Raw genomic sequence first — 26,597 nt, 5'->3', positions numbered from 1 at the left:
ATATCTAAAACCATCAACTAATATCACCTGCAATGGGGATAAACTAAATCCATTCCCATTAAGATCAGGAGTGAAACAAGGATGCCCATTATCACCTCTATTATTTGACATTGTATTAGAAACACTAGCAGTAGCAATTAGAGAAGAAAAAGAAATTGAAGGCATCAAAATAGGCAAGGAGGAGACCAAATTATCACTCTTTGCAGATGACATGATGGTCTACTTAAAGAATCCTAGAGACTCAACCAAAAAGCTAATTGAAATAATCAACAACTTTAGCAAAGTTGCAGGATACAAAATAAACCCACATAAGTCATCAGCATTTCTATATAATTCCAACACAGCTCAGCAGCAAGAACTAGAAAGAGAAATCTCATTCAAAATTACCCAAGACAAAATAAAATACTTAGGAATCTATCTCCCGAGACAAACACAGGATCTATATGAACACAACTACAAAACACTTTCCACACAACTAAAACTAGACTTGAACAATTGGAAGAACATTAACTGCTCATGGGTAGGACGAGCCAATATAATAAAAATGACCATCCTACCCAAACTCATCTATCTATTTAGTGCCATACCCATGGAACTTCCAAAAATTTTTTTTACTGATTTAGAAAAAACCATAACAAAGTTCATTTGGAAGAACAAAAGATCAAGGATATCCAGGGAAATAATGAAAAAAAATACAAAGGAAGGGGGTCTTGCAGTCCCAGATCTCAGACTATATTACAAAGCAGCGGTCATCAAAACAATTTGGTACTGGCTACAAGACACAAAGGAGGATCAGTGGAATAGACTGGGGGCAAGCAACCTCAGCAAGACAGTATATGACAAACCCAAAGATCCCAGCTTTTGGGACAAAAATCCACTATTTCATAAAAACTGCTGGGAAAATTGGAGGACAGTGTGGGAAAGATTAGGCTTAGATCAACACCTCACACCCTACACCAAGATAAATTCAAAATGGGTGAATGACTTGAACATAAAGAAGGAAACTATAAGAAAATTAGGCGAACACAGAATAGTATACATGTCAGACCTTTGGGAAGGGAAATACTTCAAAACCAAGCAAGAATTAGAAAGAGTTACAAAATGCAAAATAAATAATCTGGATTACATCAAATTAAAAAGTTTTCGTACAAACAAAACCAATGTAACCAAAATCAGAAGGGTAGCAACATATTGGGAAACAATCTTCATAAAAACCTCTGACAAAGGTTTAATTACTAAAATTTATAAAGAACTAAATCAATTGTACAAAAAATCAAGCCATTCTCCAATTGACAAATGGGCAAGGGACATGAACAGGCAGTTTTCAGCCAAAGAAATCAAAACTATTAATAAGCACATGAAAAAGTGCTCTACATCTCTTATAATCAGAGAGATGCAAATCAAAACAACTCTGAGGTACCACCTCACACCTAGCAGATTGGCTAACATGACAGCAAAGGAAAGTAATGAATGCTGGAGGGGATGTGGCAAAGTAGGGACATTAATTCATTGCTGGTGGAGTTGTGAATTGATCCAACCATTCTGGAGGGCAATTTGGAAATATGTCCAAAGGGCGATAAAAGACTGTCTGCCCTTTGATCCAGCGATAGCACTGCTGGGCTTGTACCCCAAAGAGATAATGGACAAAAAGACTTGTACAAAAATATTCATAGCTGCGCTCTTTGTGGTGGCCAAAAATTGGAAAATGAGGGGATGCCCTTCAATTGGGGAATGGCTGAACAAATTGTGGTATATGTTGGTGATGGAATACTATTGTGCTAAAAGGAATAATAAAGTGGAGGAATTCCATGGAGACTGGAACAACCTCCAGGAAGTGATGCAGAGTGAAAGGAGCAGAACCAGGAAAACATTATACACAGAGACTGATACATTGTGGTACAATCGAAGGTGATGGACTTCTCCATTAGTATCAATGCAATTTCCCTGAACAATCTGCAGGGATCTAAAAAAAAAATACTACCCACAAGCAGAGGATAAACTGTGGGAGTAAAAACACCGCTGAAAAGCAACTGCTTGACTACAGGGTTGGAGGAGATAAGACTGAGGAGAGACTCTAAATGAACACTATAATGCAAACTCCAACAACAGGGAAATGGGTTCGAGTCAAGAACAAATGTGATAACCAGTGGAATCATGCGTCGGCTATGGGAGAGGGAAAGGGGGGGGGGGTTGAGGGGGAAGGGGAGGGGAGGAAAAGAAAACGATCTTTGTTTCCAGTGAATAATGTATGAAAACGACCAAATAAAATAATATTAAAAAATAAAAAAATAAAAAAATAAATAAATAAAATAAACATCTCATTGGTTCTGAAAACCAGGAAGGCATCCGTTTTTTCAGACTTTCCAGGTCAGCTGTTGTAAATGGTTTATATGTTTTAATATGAATTATGCTGCTATCCGGTTGTAGGGTTGTTTGATCTTTTAGTAGCAACATTGGTATTCTACTTTCAGCTCCATCTGTATTTTCTTGCTGAACTACATTGTTATTTTTCGGTATGTCTCTTGTGTGTTAATACCTTTGCCACATTGTTTCTCTTCAGTCAGTTGCTTCATCATTTCCTTTAGTTGCATCATCTCCTCCTTTATGGCTAAAATCGTTACAGACATTTCATTATCTTTTGCTTTTTTTCCATAAATTAGATGCACACCTTTTTTTAGGGCATAGTATAATTGGGTTAAGACGAATAATGCTCCAGCATATGTGGGAATGAATGAAATGAAGCAATACATACTTATATTCAGCCATTGCAAAGTTTCATAGATGCTAAGCAGAAAATAAATACAATCCAGAATTGTGACAAAAAATAAATTGTAAAACATATAAAAGAAATATCCAATCCAGGCTAGATAACCCATGGCAAGTAATAGTTGGTTGTTTGTTTTTGTTTGTTTGTTTGTTTTGCTGTCTTGTATCTTGAAAAGCTTTTTGCAACAGAAAAAAATGTTTTTATGTCTGGCCCTTTAAGAGTCGCCTCCTCCCTTCAGGAGGAGTGATTTCTTTTGGGTGTGGTATCAGTAGGCAGATTATTTGCACTCAACACTGCTCTCAAAATGGTTACTTTCCACAGGCTTTTGAAATGTATGCAGGCCCAACTTCTCTGACATATCTCCTCATCACTTTTAAATTTTCTCTTGTTAACTCTTGTTTCTCTGGTCGAATTTAGGCTCCCACAAACTATATTATCACTGGATCCAAATTTTGGTCATAAGGTATGGGTCTGTGTGTCAATCTCTAGTCCTGCCCACTGAAAACAACAGTATTCTATAAGCCTTCCTTGATCAAAATTCTCATATTAAGGGCAATTTTTCCAAGCTTTCAATTTAACCCCTAAAAGACTGACCCTAAAAATTCTGTTCACTTCCCTCATATGTGGGTCAATTTCCTCTAGTATGGACCTCTTCTTATGAGCTGATGATTTCTGCCCCCCTTTATCTTAAAATTTCTAATATTGTTTTTTTTTTTATTTTAGCCATAGCTTAACTTGACCTACTGTCCAGAAACTGTATCTCCTTGCTGTTCTCTAGCTGCTTGTCAAAAATAAAAAGGCTTTTTATTTTCTTTGTTTTTCTAAGTGTCTCAGTATCTTGCTTCTTTAATTCTACCTCAACTCCCTTAGGCTGCTTAAGACTAGTCCAGGACATCTCCTACTCTTGCTAATTCTCCCAAGTACCTCAGAATAAAGAGGTCCTATGTTTATACAAAGAACTTTACTTCCCCTGCACTTCTACCTTGTCAATTAGCTCAGATTCAACAATTATTGACCTCCACCTGCTACCATCTCAGCTCAGATAAATACTCTTTTCTGGATCACAACCTCATTCACCAGCATAGGTGTAGCTTTAAGCTGTCTTGTATCTATACAGGAAACTGGGGAGGGGAGGCTACTTCTGATTTCCACCCTGAAAATTGCCCTTCAGTGTGACCATACATAGGCATCTGACAAGATCTGCAGCTCAGATTACCTAATCATACTTGCTGAATTTTTCTACCTGGTACCTGTAGTGAAGGGATTTCCCCTTTTCAGTCTGGAAGCTCAACTTTATTCTCTTACTCCACCTGGCCTTATCATTCCTTCTATTTTCATCTCAAACTTCCTCATTAGAAATTCCTTTGACTTGTCTCTTTTCTCTGAAGCTATACACACACAAGTGCTTCAGCCCATTCTCAGGTGTTCACTTCATGGAGATACAGAACTGTGATAATAAGAATTTTTGCATTCATCTCACTTGGTCTTAAAAAGCCTCCCGTGCTGTACCAATCAGCTTTTTCCAGCTGCATCCATTCACACAAGCTTAAAGAGAGAAGACACCTCCCTCCATCCAAGGTTTGCTGTTCATACTCACACAAAATGAATGGTCTCCATGTTAGAAGTGTTGGCTTGGGTCTCTTCTTCATCTATCAGTCCCTATCTGCTCATTTGCCCTCAGATGGATAAACTGAAGCACTTCTATCATTCTAGAATCCCAGACTGAGCCCCCATCTGTGTGGAGTGGAATTTGGATGTGGTTCATACCCCCAGAAATCACTCTAATGAGCAGACAGGAGACTTGATAAGATGCTAGCAGAGAAAAAGCGGCTTCATTTGGAGAAAACAGCAGACAACAGGGAAGAGGGGGGAGGGAAAGGAAAAGGAAAGGAAAAGGGATTCTGCCCACACAAGCAGCTTGCTCAGGGCAAAAATGACATGTGTATATTCACACTAGTTACACATAAATATAATTCATATATTGATTACATATGTTAATAACAGCCTTATTTAATTTGTAAACAATAATAGTTCTTACCTAGATATTAACTAGAAAAGAAAAAAATAGTATTGTATGTCATCATAAACTTTAGATAATAGGAATGTCTTTAGCAATATGAGTTTTTCCACAAAGTGGCAAACACATCCTTATACACAAACACAAACACACATTTTTATATGTACTCTTTCGTATTATTTACATTGTCTTTCTGATTACTTCTTAATTTTTAAATCCTGAAACCAATACAATATAGATTTATAAATTCATGAGGTTTCTTTTAATTAGGTACTCTTTAGAGAATAGAATTTAATATGTGTGTATATATATATCTTTGATGTATTTCAACTATAAGATATATAAATTATTAATTGTATATATTTATGCTGTAGATAGTGGAAGGAAAATATAAATATTATACATATATACACACAGTAGATAAATTACATATACATGTATAATCCTATGCCCTAAATTAGACAATTTATCTTTTAAAAAGATATTTATCTTCATATTAAAATTACATATTTTACTTTTGAAAATAATATGAATCCTATTTTTTGTCTCAAATGTCTCAAAATAACATTTGTTACTTGTAAATTGTATTTCTAAGTGAATAAAATAAAGTATGATTTCAAGATGAAAGTTACATAGTAACATCTGTATCCAAGAATTACTGTCATGATTTTATCTACATATCTAGAATTTAATAGGCTGGCTAGTAAATTGTCCTAGTTTTAATTTCAGATTATATGATTAGTATAGATTAGAGAAATGAAAGAATAATTCAGTACTATACTTCAGTACTATACTTGAAGTTTTTTTTAAAAAGCACATGCTATACAATAATTATTTTTTAGAGTACTTATTGAATTTACAGAGCAAGATAGACATTGCATTTATCAATAGGATTGTCACTGGAAATAACATTAAATACTTTCACCAAGTACACTGAGGTATTAGGAAGAATTGCTTGTCCTTTCACTTTTAGAATTCTTTCATTTCACACTGACTCATTTTTTTCCTTTTCTTCTTTTTTTAGCTCCTGTAAATCCTCATTTGCGTAAGTATTTTCAATAATCTTTCTTAGTATTACTTTATTTCACTAACAAAAAGGAGAAAAAACATAAGCATGCCATGAATCACCACTGTTTGTTTTAAAAAAAACATGCTCTTTTTTTCTCTAGGATCAATGTTTTGGATGTTCTATTTAAATACATATTTTAAGTTTTCAAAGGAAAATATACATGAAATAAGTCATAACTATTGTTTAAAAGAAAGATGAATATGGAAAATATATAAATATAATATGCATAATATAGGGAAAATTCACCTGAAAGTGAAAAGATAAATGTCTTCTGTCATAATGTTAAATTCTCCCCTTTCTATGTTTTTGCCCTCTTGAGTTATATTTCATAATCTTATAAATAGAAAAATAATTTCATCTTAATTTACATTAATCACACTATACAAATTATACTTTAGAAAGATTTCTAATGCTTTTTACAAAGCACTTGAAGAAACATTCTATCTGCAATGTTGTTCAATGGTGTATCATTGTGGGAAGGAGATTTTAAGAAGAGGAAACATTAATGACACACAAAGAAGTGATGAAATCTATGTGAAAATGTTATAATTGTTTGGGATTCTCTTTTTCCTTTTTTCTTGGCCTTTGAGAATTGTTTCCTATTGGCAATGGAGACTTCAGGTGACAATGCTCATAAGACCATAATGAGGTTCTTCATAAACTATGAGGGTCAATGGTTACTAACTCTGTGGAAAGGACTATTTTATTCCCTTGAGAAAAAAGCTTCCATTTTCTCTCCACCATTTTGGAGGTACAGGGACAAACAGCAGTGGGACTAGCCATCAAATGAATACCATGTGTAATTATGTGGTTTTAGTGGTGGTCTTTCATGATCAAACTGCTGTGTTACTGGTTGCTTTTCTACCTTAGATGACTAGCAATATACTGAAGAGCAGAAACCACATCTGGACCAGTTCTGAAATCAATGTTTGGACTGGCCCAGGGTCTAAAGAAGATTTTTGGAGATCAGTAATGTGGAAGTGAGACCAGAATAATGTTGTCCAGGAGCATTTCCCCATCCCTTATGCAGGATCACAGAAGTGGCTAGGGTCTTAAAAATGTAATCTCTTAGCATGACATTTCTCATGCCCTGGGAGATGAGTGGTAATGAGATTCTCCATCTCTACGTCCTAGAACAAAAAATTGGAAGGGTAATCAGAAGGATGTTTCTGAGTAATAAACTTTCATTTACCATTAAATAATGAAAGAGATCGTCTTATAGTCTTCAAGTCCTTTGAAATTTTCCTTGTATGTTTGCTATATATAATGAACCACATGACCATAATAAATTGTAGGACATTATGGTTCTCTGCAGGTCATTGCGGTTAATGACTTCTCTAAGATTGCACAGATCATAAGGGATAGAGTTGAAATTTGAGCCTCAATCCTATAACACCAAGTCCATCATTCATTTACTATATAATTTCACTTCTGAGAGATGTATATACAAATTGTGATACATTTGCTCACATAACCCACTGAATTCGCCTAATACTACTACTACTAAAGATATCATATTTATCACAATCACTAAATGTAAGAAAAATAAAAATTATAGGCAACTCAAGGGGTGAGATGCACAATATATGTAATTTAAAAGATGAATCACCTAAATGACCTAAAGCATATTATCAACGGTAATTGGAAAATGATTGGAAAATAATTATAAAAGATTGAGAAAGATTAAGATTGGAAGATTGGGAAAAGAATCACTTTAGCCATAGAGCAAGTAAGGAACAACAAATAGACAACCTCAGTATTGCACTAAAATAGTTGTATTACACCATTCATGTAGTATTGGCACAAATATGCTTGATGATGAATTTCATGTTCCCATTACAAAAATAAATATTTTGGACATATTAAGGAATAAGTCACTAGTTCAGGACTCACTATGTCATTAAATTATTTCTTCAAGTTGCTCAGAAAATCAGCAATTGAAAGTGAAATATCAAGTCAATTCCAGGAACTGGAAGATGCTTGGAATAGAATGTAATGAAACAAAAAAAAAAACAATTTTTTTTTAGAAAAAATTCTTGCTAATGTGAAAAAGTCTTGTGAATAATATCCAAAAATAATTTGATGAATACAATCAATAATATTTGTAGTAAAAGAAAATGTAAATATTTTGTCAAAAAAGTTTTGAAACATTGTCTACTTAAATCAATTTGTAAGAAATAGATGAATTTGAAAATTAAAGCTAATATTCAATAATTAGAAGATCTGCTTAAATAATCAAATACCAAAACCCCCTAAAATGATAAATATGGTTGGTTTGAAATATTTTCTTTTACATACATTTGTTATTTTTATTATTTAAAATGAATTATAAATGTTAATTTTTTAGATTTAATATTTGTTTTCAAATTTTGTAATAAGAATCTTTTACATAGGTTTTCAAAAGTCATAAACTCCAAATTGTCTCCTCCCTCCTTTGTCTTCATCTTCCTGAGATGGTAAGCATTTGGTCTGGAACACACATGTATGATCTTACAAAACATATTTCCATATTAATTATGTTGTGAGAGAATACTCATGAATTCCATTATTGAATAAAATAGATGTCTTACACAGTTGATCATCATACAATGTTGCTGTTACTGTGCTCTCCTGCTTTTGCTTACTTCACTCTGAATCAGTTCATGTAGATCTTTTCAGGTTATCCTGAAGTCACCCTTTCCTCTTCTTTTATTTTGCTTTTTCCCCCAATTATGTATAAAAATTTTCCAATATTTTAGAAAGAATATTAAGTCTTGAATTTTCTCACTCCTTTCCAATATGCCTATTGAAATGGTAAGCAATCACATATGATTTTACATGTGCAAACATTTTTCCTTATGAAAACTTGAATAAAAAATTGAGAAAGTGAAGAAAATTTGCTTCAGTCTGTATTCAGACTCCATCAATTTATCATGAGTCCTTTGAGATAGTTTTGGATCATTGTATTTCTGAAAATGCCTAAGTTATTCACAGTTTATTGTACAGTGTTCCTGTCATTGTATAACAATGTTCTCTTTGTTCTGCTCATTTCACTCTGTTTCACTTCATGTAAATTTTTCCTTGTTTTTCTGATCTCTTCCTGCTTCTTATTCTTACAGTACAATCATATTCCATTACACTCATATACTATAACTTACTCAGTTAGTGGGTATCCCTTCACTTTCCAATTCTTTTTCTCCACAAAAGGATATGATTTAAATATTTTTGTACATACAGGTCTTTCTTCTTTTTTATTTCTATGTATTTGGGATAAAAACCTAGTAATCCCCTTGCTGGATCAAATATATACTATTTTATACCCCTTCCAGCATAGATCCAAATTGCTCTCTAGAATAATTGAATCAGTTCACAACTCCACCAACAGTGTATTCATAACTCAATTTACCCTTATGCCTTCCAAGTTTTATCATTTACATTTTTTTTTGTCAGAATGACCAATCTGATCAGTGTGGAGGGGAACTGTTATTTTAATTTGCATTTCTCTAATTAATAGTGAGTTAGAACATTTCTGCATGATTTTGTAGAGCTTTAATTATTTTGTCTAAGATCTGCCTATTCATTTCTTTTGATCATTTGGGGGGAACAGCATGTCCTTACATATTTGATGCATTTCTCTATGTAACTGAGAAATGAGGCCATTATTAGATACCTGTAAATTTTTTTACCATTATGATTACTGTGTATTATTCTCCATCCCTTATTTAATTTCTGACTACCAAATTCCCCAAATTTGTCCTCTTTTCTGCTAGCCATACCTTTTTCTTGTCCCCCTTCTCCTACTTTCCTGTAGGGTAAAATAGATTCCTATACTCTATTGATTGTGTGTGTTCTTCGGTCACTGAGTCAATTCTAGTGAGAGTAGGGTTCAAGTGCCACCATTATCCCCTCCACTGTAAAAGCTCTTTCATGCCTCTTAAGTGAGACAATTTACCCCATCCTATTCTTCCCTTCATTCTTTGTCCATGCTTTAATTTAATTTTTTATCTTATATTCAACTCACACCCTTTTATTTCCTTATGCTTCTCTTAAGTCTTGTATGTGAGATAAATTTTTCCATTCAGCTCTGGCCTATTCATCAGGAAGATTTGAAAGTCTTCTATCTCATTGAATAACCATTTTTTACCCTGAAGGATTATTCTCTGTTATGCTTGGTAAGTGTTTCTTGGTGAAAGTCCTAACACCTTTGCCATTTGGAATATCATATTCCATGCATTTTGATCCTTTAATGTAGAAGCTGCTAAATCTTGTATTATCTTAACTGTAGCTCCACAATATTTGAATTATTCTTTTTTTAGTAGCTTACAATATTTTCTCCTTGACCTGAGAGTTCTGGAATTTGTCTTTCCTGATATCAAGAACAGTATGCCACTTAGCTACATTATATTTGTTAGATATAGAGAATTTCCAGAGATTTTTTTCCATTTGAAATTTCATTTAGATGAACCCATGTTCCAAGTGAAAAAAAAATAGCAAGGGTAAGAACAACATACTATGCATGAAGTATAAATGTGGCTGTCAAGATGACTGAGACAGAAGATATCAGTTTTTTACCTGAAGCAGCCATTGGGACCTCCTATGACAGTCTATGAGTACTACAGATGACTAAGGAATGACTTGTGATTTGCCACAACATGGAAAGTTCTATCAGACCTGGGCAGCCACATGGCCAGAAGCTTCTCAAGAAACCCAAGTGATCACTGGAACTTTGATCATGCTACACAGTAACATTAAAAATAGCTTTGGGTGGGTAGGGAATAGCTAAGATGGTAGTTGGGCAGGGGCTAAAGATGGAACTACTCTGAGAATCATCTCAGAAAATAGCAACTCAAAACAACTAGTCACAGAACCAAAAAGGGAATATAGCAAAGTAACTCTCCTGTGGAAAATAACTTGAAAGATAGGCAAAGAGAGCCAGTTTTCAAGGAATGGGGAGGGAGGGGAACTAGAAGTAAAACTATGCATTGTTATAGGGAATTTAGGAGGGATGATAGGCTTATACAAAGGGAGAAAACACACTTAAATAAATGAGTTTATTAACAAAGAAAGGGTTGATGGGGAAGGAAAAGAGGAAAGCTTTGCATCTGACTATTTTCTGCCAAGATATTTACCCACTATAGTTAATTTCCTAAGCTTAACTTCTCTAACTAACTCAACTAACGATTTCTAATGATAAGTCCAAAAAGGAACCCAGAATCTCACACACAGAGTCCTTGGTGGGTCAGGTAGCAGGAATCCAGCTGTTGAGTCCTCAATGTTCCAGGAAAGAGAGAGAAAGGCTCCTCCAAAATCATTCTGTCCACCAGAATATATGGAGATCTTCTCCTCAATCCTTTTGATCTTATTCTAAGGCAGACAGCTTACAAGATGCAGTTGTCCAGGGAAAGTCCAGATTCACACCTTTCATGCTTGACCTTCTGCTCCAGACAGACAGTGGAAAACCTGTCCCGTCAACAGCTTAGAATTCTCACCCAGTCAGCGCTTGGAGAATTCTGAGGCTTGAGGGCTGTCAATCAATTCTTTGCAGTTTCTGTGCACTTTGTAACTTCTCTTGCTACAGTCCTCCCTTTCCACAAAGCCTAAATAGTATTGAAAACACTATTTTGGCATTTGTGCACTAGCTAATTTACTTACATATTACTTAAACTAAAATATCTACCCAAAATAAAAAACAAACTACACTCAACTATTTTAAACTACCTAATACTATCCTATTCTAGGGATTTAATCAAGGAAAAGAAAAAAGGGAATTTAATAATAAACACAAATTTCAAACACAGATCAAACATATGCAAAAGCACAATAAGCAAAGAACATCAAAAGCAAAAAATAAACAGCATTCATACAAAACATTAAACTCATAGATACTCCTCTTATCAACTAATATAGAAAATTCTACTACTATTTTAATGCATTAATATCAAACTTAGAGAAAAAAATTTTAATTACAATAAACACAACATTGCATAAATTTTACAAAGAAAATCAAATCAAAACATCAAACTCACTGATGCAAAGTACATGTCACAACAGATAAAATTAAATGTAAGTGATCTAGTCACATAAATTTTACATATATACACATATACATATGATACATACACACAATACATACGCATATGCTATACATATATACACATCATATTTATACATATGTTATATATACATTATACATACACTATTATACAAATAATTTTATAATCCTAACTATAATACACACTATTTACATATATTTACATTTGTATTTACAATTTTTGTGTGATATGGGATGTTATATGTCATTTATGCTATGTAATGTATGTTGTTATGTATTTTGTAATGTAAGTCAGTATCTTACCTTATTTTATGTATCTTAAATTTTAATCTTATCTAGCTAACGGCCTATTTCAAAAAGTCTCCTGTCTACCTATATTCCTAATCTAAACTAAGTATCTATTTTTTGTTAGTAACTAATTTATAACTAATTATAACATTGTTGGTACCCTAGCTATAAATTGTTTCACTCATTCAAATAGTGAATCAATGTAATTTTTTGCTATGTTATGTTGTTTTGCTAGTGTTATGTTAGTATTGCTGTTATGTTAGTATTACTGTTATGTATTACTGTTATACAGTATTACTGTTATACAATATTACTGTTATGTTGTGTTACAGTTGCATATAATATACTTACCCATCTTCAGACTTTCCTTCTCTTCTCTTCTCATCTCATCTTGAATGAAGAATTCTTCTCCAAATCCATAGTAGTAAATGTAATTATGAATGTTTGTGTGAATATATGTTATGTTGTTTTGTTATAATACATTACCCAATATTTTCATCCATTAGTCCATTAATTACTTGATCCTCTTCATTGCAAATTTCCTCAAAGTCTTTGTCTAAATATTTATAAATCCTTAAAGTCTTTTAACAATGTCCATCAATTTCCTGAATTCTCCTCTTCATCTGCATTGTCCTCTTCCATCCAAATGCCCTCTTCCATTGGAATGGTCCTCTCCTTACTGATATTTCTGACTACAAACTCAATTTAACTGATGATTCTCATTTTCCACAATCTCTTCTTCTTCATTTTCTTCCTCAATAATTTGTGCATTTTCATTATTAATATCATGTGCTAATTTTATATGTGAACAATGACACCATGAATCTCTACCCAAAACTTTTAGATCCTACACAATTCTCTTATGTTGCTGATGTTTTAGCAAAATTTCTCATATATACCACATCTCCTGCTTTGAAATTATGAAGAGAATAATCCAATGAACCAGATTGGATCAATACTCCCATACCATGTAGTTCTCTAAGTTGTTCTTGTAAAGCACTTAAGTTTGTGGTAAGTTGACAATCTCCTCCTGAGAGAGATGTATAGACTGTCATACAAGTTTTTGCCTGCAGTGGAGCATGTCCAAAGAGCATTTCATAAGCTGATATATGTAAATCTGTTCTTTGTCTCCTACGTAGGTAAAACAAAGTTATGGTGAGAATATCTGGTCATTTTATATGAGTTTCAGCACAGATTCCCCACCATAGTCTTGAGTTTCATATTTACACACTCCACTTGACCTGAACTTTGTGGGTGATAAGGAACATGATATTTAGGTGTTATTCCTAGATTTTCATGGATTCTTTTCAGGGTGAAATGAGATTCTTTGTTTATGGTAAGTGGTACACCAAATATAGGAATAATTTCCTTAATTAATACTTTTACCACAAAGCTAGCTGTATTTGTGTTTGATGGAAATGCTTCAGGCCACTTAGTTAATCTGTCCACAATTACCAGATAAAACTTGTATCTTCCAGCTTTTGGCATGGTGATATAATCAATTTGCAGACTCTCAAATGAACAATATGCTAAAGATCCACCACCTAAACCTTTCTGTTTGAATGCCCCTTGGTTGAATTTTGGGCAAACAGAACAACTTGTACAGATCTTATTTGCTACAGTACTTATTCCCAGAGCTACCCATTGCCTCTTAACAGTATACTACAGCTTGAGTTCCAAAATGACCTTTTGTGTGGATGGCTTGGCTGATTCAGTATTAAAAAAATTTTCAGCATGACTGATCATATCAATAACTAAAGTAGCATAAATCACATGATTATTTCTTTTCTTTTCTTTTTTTTAAACATTATTTTATTTGGTCATTTCTGAGCATTATTCATTGGAGACAACGATCATTTCCTCCAACCCCCACGACCCCACATATTCCATAGCCCACACGCGATTCCACTGGGTATCAGATGTGTTCTTGATTTGAATCAATTTCCATGATGTTGGTGTTTGCACCAGAGTGTTCATTTAGAGTCTCTCCTCAGTCATATCCCCTCAACCCCTGTAGTCTAGCAGTTGGTTTTCCTTGGTGTTTTTACTTCCACAGTTTGTCCTCTGCTTGTGGATAGTGTTTTTTTCTCCTAGATACCTTCAGATTGGTCAGGGACATTACACTGCTACTAATGGAGAAGTCCATTACGTTCGATTGTACCACAGTGTGTCAGTCTCTATGTACAATGTTTCCCTGGTTCTGCTCCTTTTGCTCTGCATCATTTCCTGGAGGTTGTTCCAGTCTCCATGGAATTCCTCCACTTTATTATTCCTTTTAGCACAATAGTATTCTATCACCAACATATACCACAATTTGTTCAGCCATTCCCCAATTGAAGGGCATCCCCTCATTTTCCAGTTTTTGGCCACCACAAAGAGTGCAGCTATGAATATTTTTGTACAAGTCTTTTTCCTTATTATCTCTTTGGGGTACAAACCCAGCAGTGCTCTGGCTGGATCAAAGGGTATACATTCTTTTAACATCCTTTGGGCATAGTTCCAAATTGCCCTCCAGAATGGTGGATCAGTTCACAACTCCACCAACAATGAATTAATGTCCCTACTTTGCTACATCCCCTCCAGCATTCATTACTTTCCTTTGCTGTCATCTTAGCCAGTCTGCTAGGTGTGAGGTGATAACTCAGAGTTGATTTGATTTGCATCCCTCTGATTATAAGAGATTTAGAACACTTTTTCATGTGCTTATTAATAGTTTTGATTTCTTTATCTGAAAACTGCCTGTTCATGTCCCTTGACCATTTATCAATTGGAAAATGGCTTGATTTTTTGTACAATTGATTTAGCTCTTTGTAAATTTGAGTAATTAAAACTTTGTCTGGGGCTTTTAAGTGTATTCTTTCCCAATTTGTTGCTTTCCTTCTGATTTTGGTTACATTGGTTTTGTTTGTACAAAAACTTTTTAATTTGATGTAGTCCATATTACTTATTTTGCATTTTGTGACTATTTCTAAGTCTTGCTTGGTTTTAAAATATTTCCCTTCCCAAAGGCCTGACATGTATACTATTCTGTGTTCACCTAATTTTCTTATAGTTTCCTTCTTTATGTTCAAGTCATTCACCCATTTTGAATTTATCTTGGTGTAGGGTATGAGGTTTTGATCTAAACATAATCTTTCCCACACTGTCCTCCAATTTTCCCAGCAGTTTTTATTAAAAACTCGATTTTTGTCCCAAAAACTGGTATCTTTGGGTTTGTCATAGACTGTCTTGCTGAGGTCACTTACCCGAGTCTATTCCACTGATCCTCCTTTCTGTCTCTTAGCCAGTACCAAATTGTTTTGATGACCACTGCTTTATAATGTAGTCTGAGATCTGGGACTGCAAGGCCCCCTTCCTTTGTATTTTTTTTTCATTATTTCCCTGGATATCCTTGATCCTTTGTTCTTCCAAATGAACTTTGTTATGGATTTTTCTAAATCAGTAAAAAAAAATTTTGGAAGTTCAATGGGTATGACACTAAATAGATGAATAAGTTTGGGTAGGATGGTCATTTTTATTATATTGGCTCGTCCTACCCATGAGGGTAGGACGTTAATTTTTTTTGGAAAACAGTTAATGTTTTTCCAATTGTTCAAGGCTAGTTTTAGTTGTGTGGAGAGTGTTTTATAGTTGTGTTCATATATTTCCTGTGTTTGTCTTGGGAGATAGATTCCTAAGTACTTTATTTCATCTATGATGATTTTGAATGGAATTTCTCTTTCTAGTTCTTACTGCTGAGTTGTGTTGGGAATATATAGAAAAGCTGATGACTTATGTGGGTTTATTTTGTATCCTGCAACTTTGCTAAAGTTGTTGATTATTTCCACTAGCTTTTTGGTTGAATCTCTAGGATTCTTTAAGTAGATCATCATGTCATCTGCAAAGAGTGATAACTTGGTCTCCTCCTTGCCTATTTTGATACCTTCAATTTCTTTTTCTTCCCTAATTGCTACTGCTAGTATTTCTAGTACAATGTCAAATAATAGAGGTGATAATGGGCATCAATGTTTCACTCCTGATCTTATTGGGACTGTATCTAGTTTATCCCCATTGCATATGATATTAGTTGATGGTTTTAGATATATACTGTTTATTATTTTTAGGAATGACCCTTCTATTCCTATGCTTTCTAGTGTTTTTTAATTTGGGTGTTGTATTTTATAAAAGGCTTTTTCTGCGTCTATTGAAATAATCATGTGATTTTTGTTGGTTTGCTTGTTGATGTGGTCAATTATGTGGATGGATTTCCTAATATTGAACCAGCCCACCATCCCTGGTATAAATCCTACTTGATCATGGTGGATGACCCTTCTAATCACTTGCTGGAGTCTTTTTGCTAGTATCCTATTTAAGATTTTTGCATCTATATTCATTAGGGAGATTGGTCTATAATTTTCTTTCTCTGTTTTTGACCTGCCTGGTTTTGGAATCAGTACCATGTTTGTGTCATGAAAGGAATTTGGTAGAGCTCCCTCTTTGTTTATTATATCAAATAGTTTGTATAGTATTGGGATTAGCTGTTCTTTGAATGTTTGATAGAATTCACTGGTGAATCCATCAGGACCTGGGGATTTTTTCTTAGGAAGTTCTTTGATAGCCTATTGGATTTCTTTTTCTGATATGGGATCATTTAAGAAATCTATTTCTTCTTCTGTTAGTCTAGGCAATTTATATTTTTGTAGATATTCATCCATATCACCTAGGTTGGTATAATTATTGCCATATAATTGGGCAAAGTAGTTTTTAATGATTGACTTAATTTCTTCTTCATTGGAGGTGAGGTCCCCCTTTTCATTCTTGATGCTGTTAATTTGCCTTTCTTCTTTCCTTTTTTTAATTAGATTGACCAGTAATTTGTCTATTTTGCCTGTTTTTTCAACGTACCAGCTTCTAGTCTTGTTTATTAGTTCAATAGTTCTATCACTTTCGATTTTATTAATTTCTCCCTTAATTTTTAGGATCTCTAGTTTGGTTTTCTTATGGGGGTTTTTAATTTATTCACTCTCAAGTTTTTTGATTTGCATTTCCAATTCATTGATCTCTGTACTTCCTGATTTGTTTATATATGCACTCAAGGATATGAATTTTCCTCTAAGTACTGCTTTGGCTGTATCCCATGAGGTTTGAAAGGATGTCTCACCATTGTCATTTTCTTTGATGAAATTATTAATTGTTTCTATGATTTGTCCTCTAACTAACTGATTTTGGAGTATCATAATATTTAATTTCCAATTAAATTTTGATTTGGTTCTCCATGTACTCTTACTGATCAATATTTTATTGCCTGATGATCCGAAAAGGTTGCATTTATTATTTCTGCTTTTTTGCATTTAAGTTCCATGTTTCTGTGAACTAGTGTATGATCTATTTTTGTGAATGTGCCATGCGGTGCTGAGAAGAAGGTGTATTCCTTTTTGTCCCTATTTATTTTTCTCCATATGTCTATTAACTCTAATTTTTCTAAGGTTTCATTCACATCTTTTACCTCTTTCTCATTTATTTTTTGGTTTGATTTATCTAAATTTTATAGTGGTTGGTTCAAGTCTCCCACTAATATGGTTTGACTGTCTATTTGCTCCTTCAATTCTCCTAGTTTCTCCATTAGAAATTTGGATGCTATACCATTTGGTGCATACCTGTTGATTAGTGATATTTCCTCATTGTCTATACTCCCTTTTAATAGAATATATTTACCTTCCCTATCCCTTTTGATCAAGTCTATATTTGCTTTGGCTTTGTCAGATATCATGATTGCAACTCCTGCCTTCTTTCTATCAGTTGAGGCCCAAAAGGTCTTACTCCATTCTTTAATTCTAACCTTGTGAGTATCAACCCGCCTCATATGTGTTTCTTGAAGACAACATATGGTAGGGTTTGGGGTTCTAATCCAATCTTCTATTTGTCTACGTTTTATGGATGAGTTCATCCCATTCACGTTCAAAGTTATGATTTTCACTTGATGATTCCCTGGCATTTTGATATCTTCCCCTAATTCTGACCTTTCTTCTTTAGCCATAACCTTTTGAACCAGTGATTTACTTTAGGTCAATCCCACTAGTCCCCTCCCTTGATATGCTTCCCTTTCTAGCCCCTCCCTTTAAATTCTTCCTTCCCCTCTCCCCTCTCCTTCCCTCCCTTTTTATACTCCCTGCTCCCTCCCCCTCCTTAATTTTCCTTTCTCTCTTACCCTGTTGGATAGGATAGAATTCAGGATCCCAATGAATCTAAATGTTCTTCCCTCTTAGAGTTGATTTCACTGAGAGTTAGGTTTAAGTAATACCACTTCCCGTTCTCTTCCTCTCCTTCTCATATAAGAGTTCTTCCCCTGCCCTTCCTTTGTGTATCTTTCTATGGGAAAGATTATTCTATTTAGTCCCCCCCCATTTCTTGAAGTAAATCTTAGCATTATCAACAATTCCCCCTTCCCTTTTTCTTTCTTTGCCCCCCCTTTCATCAAATCTTCTTGATGCCCCAATCTTTCCCATTGCGTGATTCTTCTAACTACTCTTATGATGCATACAATTTTTGAGAATTACACAATACATTTTCCCCACATAATAATGTATATAATTTGATGTAAATGTAGTCCTTATAGAAGAGAGATTGACTTAAAGAAAAAGATAAGATTTTTCTCCTTTTTCCTTTCTTTCATAATTACGTTTTCATGTTTCTCTTGCTTTCTGTGATTGGATATCAAATTTTCCACTAAGTTCTGGTCTTTTCTTAGCAAATGCTTGGAAATCTTCTATTTTGTTGAATGCCCATACTTTCCCCTGGAAGTATATAGTCAGTTTTGATGGGTAGTTGATTCTTGGTTGGAGACCCAGATCTCTTGCCTTTTTAAATATTGTGTTCCATGCTTTGCGGTCTCTTAGCGTGTTAGCTGCTAAGTCATGTGTGATCCTTATTGGGGACCCTCTATATCTGAAGCTCCTCTTCTTGCCTTCTTGTAGGAATTTATCCTTTGCTTGGAAGCTCTTGAATTTGGTGATTACATTCCTGGGGTTGTCTTTTGGGGATTTAGTATAGAGAGTGTTCTATGAACCCTTTCTATTTCTATTTTTCCCCCTTGCTCCAGAACACGTGGGCAATTTTCTTCTATAATCTCCTACAGTATAGTATCTAGGTTTTTGTTTATCTCTGATTTTTCGGGCAAACCAATAATTCTCAAGTTGTGTCTTCTTACTCTGTTTTCCTGACTCACCTTGTCAGTGAGATATATTATCTTTTCTTCTAATTCATTAATTTTTTGGCTTTGCTTTATTAATTCTTGCTGTTTTGCAAGCTCACTGTCTTCCAGTTGCTTAATTCTGATGTTTAGGGACTGGTTTTGCTTTTCAGCTTGGTCTGCCCTTCTGTTAGATTCTTCCAGCTCTTTCTCCAATTGTGAAGTCTTGTGTATTAGACTGCTGATCTCTTTCTCCCATTTTTCTTTCCAGAAGTTTTCCATCTTTTGGATAAACTCCAATTTGAGTTCTTCCAGAGCTTGTGGATAATTTCCATTTTGGGAGGCCTGTTTTGACTTTGTTTGGATTTCATCCTCTTTCTCTTCTTTTCCTTGGGTACTTCCACCATAAAAGTTTTCAATAGTCACTTTTTCCCCCCCTTTCTTCTTGGAGGCTTGATTTTGGGCCATGTGAGCCATTTCTTTAGTGATTTCCTTTTTAGTCTGAGGTCTGGGTGATATGGGCGGGTTTTCTGTGAATTTAGGTTGCCTCAGTCTAGTTTTTCCCAGCCTTGCAAGATTTCTTAGTGCGCCCGCCCCTGTTCTCAGTGAGCCAGCCCCTGTGTTCAGTGCACCCACACCTGTGTTCAGGTGCCCACCCCCATGCTCTGTGATCTCTTCTCACCCCTGTGCAGGAACCTCCAGCAAAACCTTTCTGAGGGGTGGAACTCTGGTATTCCCTGTCAGTTTCCAGGGAGCCTGGCTTTCCCCCCACTATAGCGAGGGGCAACGTTTTGGCCTTAGGCAGTTTTTACAGACTCTCAAGACTCCTCACTGTTCCCAGTTTGTAGGGGTCCCGCCGTCTGTGCGCTCTCCAGTTCCCAGGGTTCTCCTGTGAAACCGCCCTGAGAGGTCGTTTCCTAGCAGTCTTTAGATCCAAAGGACCCTGGTGTGCCCCCCCAGACAGAGACATTCCTCACTCATTCACTGTCCCAGTGAGCGCTCTGATACCCTACTCTGGTTTGGTGGGAGAGGTGGGGAGGGGTGTGGGGGGAGGGTGGCTCAGTTAATATTTTTGTGCAAGCTTTTCCTCCTTCTTATAGTGTGGAAATGTTCAAACCCCACATACCTTCGTTTCTGTGGGGTCCTGGAGAGTCCCTCCATTCTTCCAAAGGTGATTTTTATGCTCTTTTGAGGTAGTCTATTTCACTCAGTGCTGGGGAGAGGAAGCGATTCACATCTAGATTGCAGCCATGTTTACCAGGAAGTCCATGATTATTTCAATAGAAGTAGAAAAAGCTTTTAACAAACTACAACCATTCCTATTAAAAACACTAGAGAGCATATGAATAAGTCCTTTTCTTAAAATAATAAATAGTTTCTATCTAAAACCATCAAGTACCATCTGAAATGGGGATAAGTTAGAAGCTTTCACAATAAGTTTCAAAATGAAACAAGAATGCCCATTATCACCACTATTATTTAATATTGTACTAGAAAAGAAATTGAAGGAATTAAACTAGGAAATGAGGAAACAAAGCTGTCATTCTTTGTGGATGATATGATGATATACTTGGAGAATGCTAGAGAATCAACTAAAAAAATGGTCAAAATAACTAAAAAATTCTGCAAAGTTACAAAATTCAAAATAACCCCATATAAATCACCAACATTTCTATAAATTCCCAACAAAGTCCAGCAGCAAGAGTTAGAAAGAGAAATACCATTTAATTCACTCTAGACAATATAAAATATCTGGAAATCTATTTGCTAAGACAAACACAGGAGCCTGGCTTTCCCCCCACTATAGCGAGGGGCAACGTTTTGGCCTTAGGCAGTTTTTACAGACTCTCAAGACTCCTCACTGTTCCCAGTTTGTAGGGGTCCCGCCGTCTGTGCGCTCTCCAGTTCCCAGGGTTCTCCTGTGATTAACACAATTGCAAAACACTTTTAACACAAATAAAGTTAGATCTAAACAACTGGAGAAACACTAATTGCTCAAGGATAGTCTGAGCTAATATAATAAAAATCACAATCTTAACTAAATTAATATACTTATTCAGTGTCATACAAATCAAACTACCAAAAATTATGTTATAGAACTAGAAAAAATTATAACAAAATTCATTGGAAAATAAGTCAAGAATACCAAGGGAACTAATGAAAAAAATTTGGAGGATGGAGGCCTAGCAGCACCAGATCTTAAATTGTACTATAAAACAGTACTTATCAAAACAATCTGGTACTGGCTAAGATATAGAATAGATCAATGGAATAGATTGGGGTAAATGACTTTAGCAATCTAGTATTAGCTAAACTCTAAAATCACATCATTGGGGATAAGAACTCACTATTTGACAAAATGTGCTAGAAACAGTATAGTAAAAACTGGGTTTAGATCAGTGGTTTTCAGCCTTTCTAATGCCATGACCCCGCAATACAGTTCCTCATGTTGCAGTGACCCCAAACCAAAAAATTATTTTGGTGGCTACTTCAAAACTGTAATTTTGCTACAATTATGATTCATAATGTAAATACCTGATATGCATTATGTATTCTCATTGCTACAAATTGAGAGGTTGAGCACCGCCAGTTTAGATTAATATCTCATAAAAAATGCAAAGATAAAGTCAAAATGGGCATATGATTTAGACATAAAGGATGATATAAGTAAATTGGGAAACATAAAATAGCCTACCTGTCAGATGTATGCAAAAGGGAAAGCAATTTATAATAAAAAAAAACAACAGAGAGTATTTCAAGATGTAAAATGAATAATTGTGACTATATTAAATTTTAAAATGTTTTGTATAAACAAAACCAATGTATCTAAGACTAGAAGGAAAACAACAATATGGGGAAATTTTTTATAAAATATTTCTCTGATAAAGGTCTCATTTCTCAAATATATAAAGAACTAAGTCAAAGTTATAAGAATATAATTCATTCCCAAACTGACAAAGGATATAAATAAGCAGTTTCAGATGAAGAAACCAAAGCTTTCAATAATCATATTTAAAAATGTTATAAATACTTCTTGATTAGAGAAATGCAAATAAAACAACTCTGAGATCCCACCTCACACCTGTTAGATTGGCCAATATGCCAAAAAACCAATTTGATAAAGGAAAGTGATAAATGTTTGAGAGAATGTGGCAAAATTGGAACTGACACATTACTGGTGGAGTTGTGAACTGATCCAACCATTTTGGTTGGAATGATGCCCAAAGGGATCTAAAACAATGCATACCCCTTTACTTAATAATACCATAATAGGTCTGTATCCCAAAGAGATTTTTTAAAGGAAAAGGGACTTACTTGTACAAAAATATTTATAACTGCTCTTTTGTGGTAGGAAAGAATTGGAAATTGAAGGAATGTTCATTTGGAGAATGACTGAATAAATTGCAGTATATGATGATTATAGAATACTTGTGCTATGAGGAATGATGAACTGAATGATTTCGGAGAGAGCTAGAAAGACCTACATGAACTGATGCAGAATGAAATAGGTAGAATCAGGATAACATAGTACACAGTAACAGCAATATTGTGGAATGATCTACTGTGATAGATTTAGCTACTCTCAGCAACACAATAATCCAGGACACTTCTGAAAAGATTTATGACAAAGAATGTTATCCACCTCCAGAGAAAGAACTGTTGGGGTAGGAATGAAGATGAAAGCATGTGATTTTTCAAATGTTTGTTTGGGTATATGTTTTGGAGTTTGGGTTTTATATAATTATTCACTTATAAAAATGAACAATATGGAATTATGTTTTGCATGATAATACATATATAACCTAGATCAAATTGCTTGCCAACTCCAGGAGGGATAAGGGAAGGGAGGGAGCACGATAAGTTCAATCATGTAACTTCAGAAAACTTAAGTGGAAATTTGTTAATATATATAATTGGTAAAATAAATGTAATTAAATTAAACTAAAATAGCTTTATGAATATAAGCTATAAAAGTCTAATGAGATTTTCATCTCAAAAATTAAGATCTTTATCATTAAATTGAAGATAACAATTCTACAATGATGACCCATTTTGTCATCAAGTAATATTATATAGTGCTTTAAAAACTTTTTTGAAAGAATTTCAAATTCTAATGTCATTCATTTAATTTGCTCACAGGTGAGTTTCACTGTGGGTTTGAAGACGGAAACATCTGTTTGTTCACTCAAGATGATACAGATAATTTTGACTGGACAAAACAAAGTACTGCAACAAGAAATACAAAGTATACCCCAAACACTGGACCTAATGCAGATCGCACTGGATCGAAAGAAGGTATGTGATTCTCGTGAATGAAGGTCTTCAAAATACTACTATTCTACCTTTAGGTCCTTAAAATACAATACTAATGCCAAATCGGTGATGAGCTCAGCAATAATGTTATAGTTTGATATCTTCAAAATTTCAAGAGATACTCATCCCATCCTCAGGAGCTATTTTCCCTGATATATATTTTAACCTCTCTAAATAGTAAGAGAAGATTTCATGGGCCACTGTAACCCAACAATTTTGTCACCTACTAGCCATTTTTGTTTAGGCATTTTTCAACATTATGATTCCATCTGATTTTATTTGGTAAAGATAATTGAAGTAGTTTTACATTTCCCTTTCTAGCTTATTTGGCAGATGAAACTGTGGCAAACAAGGTTAAGTGATTTACTGAGTGTCACATAGCTAGTAAGTTTGTGAGGTCAGATTTAAAGTCAGGTAGATAAGTCTTCCTAACTCCAAGTTAGGCACTCTACCTCCTACTTGCCTTTTGTGGTAGATAACCTACAGATAATGTTTATTTAGACTGGTTCTGAAATGCTAGATGATATATTGCTATGGAATCAGAATAAGACTTTTTGAGGATTTTTTTTACTATGTAGCAAATATGAAGATATAAATATTAAATTATTCTTTGTATGATACCAAACTTAAGATATTTTCAAATGTTCTAGATACTTATTATCTTGCCCCCAGAAACATTTGTAAAGCAAGACAGAAAATAATTTATCTAAAACATCATGGCTCTTGCTTCAATAGCTGAATATTTCAAGTAACTATGATTAGTTAAATCTAAATTTTTCAATTAACTGACTCAAATATCCATCATGTATGGATAATATCCATACATGTGTAACCTCTAAATTTCTGTTAATTTATTTTTAATCAAAACAATTAATATGCAAAGAATTCCTTTTTAAATGTGTGCTTATTATTCATTGTTGGTTTAGTCAACATATTTATTTATAGGATTCTTTTAAATTACCACTCTAATGGCAACACTGCTGTACATGCAACAATCTATTTAAAAATATTAAAACCAGACTTTCTACCAATATTCATTTGATATGGAAACCTTAAAGAATATTTAATAATTTTAATCTCTACTTTTAATAAAGATCTTGTCAATATTCAAGTAATTTAATCATATTTTTCTTTCCATTTGTAGGTTATTATATGTATATTGAGACCTCTCGGCCCAGATTAGAAGGGGAAAAGGCCCGATTACTCAGTCCTGTTTTCAGCATAGCCCCAAAAAATCCTTATGGAGCCACAAATACAGCATATTGTTTCAGCTTCTTTTATCACATGTATGGACAACATATAGGTAAGATCAAGTGAGGTAATATGTTTGTCTTGGAACAATGAGAAATGGGTCTCAGGAGAACAAATTAAATCAATTCTGGGCAAGAGAGTCAGGGTCAATTTCTTTGCCAACTTTCATAATACCCAGGAGTTCTTTTCTCATTGCCTAAGTCTATAACCAAATTTAAAATCTAATATAAGAGCCAAACCTATTTCCCTCAAGGAGTATAACATCATATTCCTCAATTCTAAAGCCTTTTTGGAGCAGATTTTAGTTCATGTTTCCTGTTCAACTTATTTGGCCTACTAATTATGCAATATATGTTAATGAGGATATGAGTTGCTATATTTGGAAACATTATTTCAAAATAATCATGTTGTATGAATTTTAGAGCCTTCACTTTCTTGAATGCAAAATTCATTCTGGTTCCAAATCTCAATTGCAAAATATCTTGTCATGGATATTGTAGATCCTTCAAAAATATGTTTATCATTTCTTACTTGTTCATGGGAAAACTGACTTGCTTTCATTTTTAATGGACACTATGTACTCTAGCATATAAAAGCATTGTGATTTTGGATAAGTTATATGTCCTCTCTGAATCTGTTTCTCCAATGTAATTGAAATAATGAAATTAAAATACCTGTGAATTTGATTTCTTATTTGTCTTTGAGAACCCAATAAAACAATTCATACAAAGGGGCTTTGTAAAGTGCCATGCAACTCTGTAGAAATTAATAATGTTATTACTCAAAGCATCTCTGAAGCTTAACCATTGAATTTGTTATTCTTTGTGTTTATGATAAAGATAATAACTACAGAGTGAAAATCACCAGAAAGAAAATTTCAAATTTGTAGGTTTTAGATGCTGATAGAATTATACGTGCTAGATTATGAATGACTGATCCATCTTACACTCAGTGCAGCCATTGAGGATGAGATGAAACAGAGTATATATCAACTGTATCAAATGTGTTGGTTCTCTGCCTCTCATTCTCATTTTGACCTGACAAACACCAAGAAAAAAAGACATTCTGTATCAGTCAGCACCACATCATCCATGCACTATCATAAATGAAGAAAAATAAATTCACTTACTTTGGCCATTCTATATATAAAAGCCTTGATCTTCCTTGAGAGTTTATAAATAATTACATAAATATCTAAAGTTCACATATTCAGTCATTTGTATATATAAATATCTATTGGTATCCAAATGAATCTGAAGGAGTTTCAATATCTTGCCTTTTTCAGGCATGTTCTTTATCATCTCCAAGATCAAATTTAAATATATCACTTAAGAACATACAACTTTATATAACAGGAGTTCTAAGGCTACTAATAAAAATTTTGAGTCCTTTAAATGTATGCTATTCAATTAGATTCCCATTCATAAACTAACTCTCAAGCTTCTTATATAAGCAATGAGTTTGTTTGATTTTGATCAGCTCCAAGATTGAACTAGCATTTTCAGCTCCCCAGCTATATCTGCAATGAAGACCTTGTACAGGAGACTTCCATTGATGGAAATATAAGAAATATGCTAAGTAGTTGTGTCCCGTTATTCTGGAACATCAGCTTCAATCCTGTTAAAAGGAATAAAACCATGGGAATTGTTCCTTCATGATGAGTTGGGGTATGCTCACTGGTCTAGTTATTGT

General features: G+C 34.2%; 1 protein-coding gene across 11 annotated transcripts in view; it reads left to right on the top strand.

Annotated features, from left to right (window-relative positions):
- MDGA2 (MAM domain containing glycosylphosphatidylinositol anchor 2) overlaps positions 1-26,597 on the top strand; it is an 811,975-nt gene that overhangs the window by 700,458 nt on the left and 84,920 nt on the right. For all 11 annotated transcript variants that reach the window (XM_056820935.1, XM_007473236.3, XM_056820917.1 and 8 more), the window contains 3 exons: positions 5,809-5,829; positions 23,481-23,636; positions 24,799-24,957. In XM_056820935.1, the coding sequence (XP_056676913.1) occupies positions 5,809-5,829; positions 23,481-23,636; positions 24,799-24,957 (336 nt within the window). The remainder of the gene's footprint in view (positions 1-5,808; positions 5,830-23,480; positions 23,637-24,798; positions 24,958-26,597) is intronic.

The sequence above is a fragment of the Monodelphis domestica genome, chromosome 1 (genome assembly GCF_027887165.1).
Source record: "Monodelphis domestica isolate mMonDom1 chromosome 1, mMonDom1.pri, whole genome shotgun sequence".
Taxonomy (NCBI): Eukaryota; Metazoa; Chordata; class Mammalia; order Didelphimorphia; family Didelphidae; genus Monodelphis; species Monodelphis domestica.
Note: the sequence above shows the minus strand (reverse complement) of the source record. Positions and strands in the feature narration are given on the sequence as shown.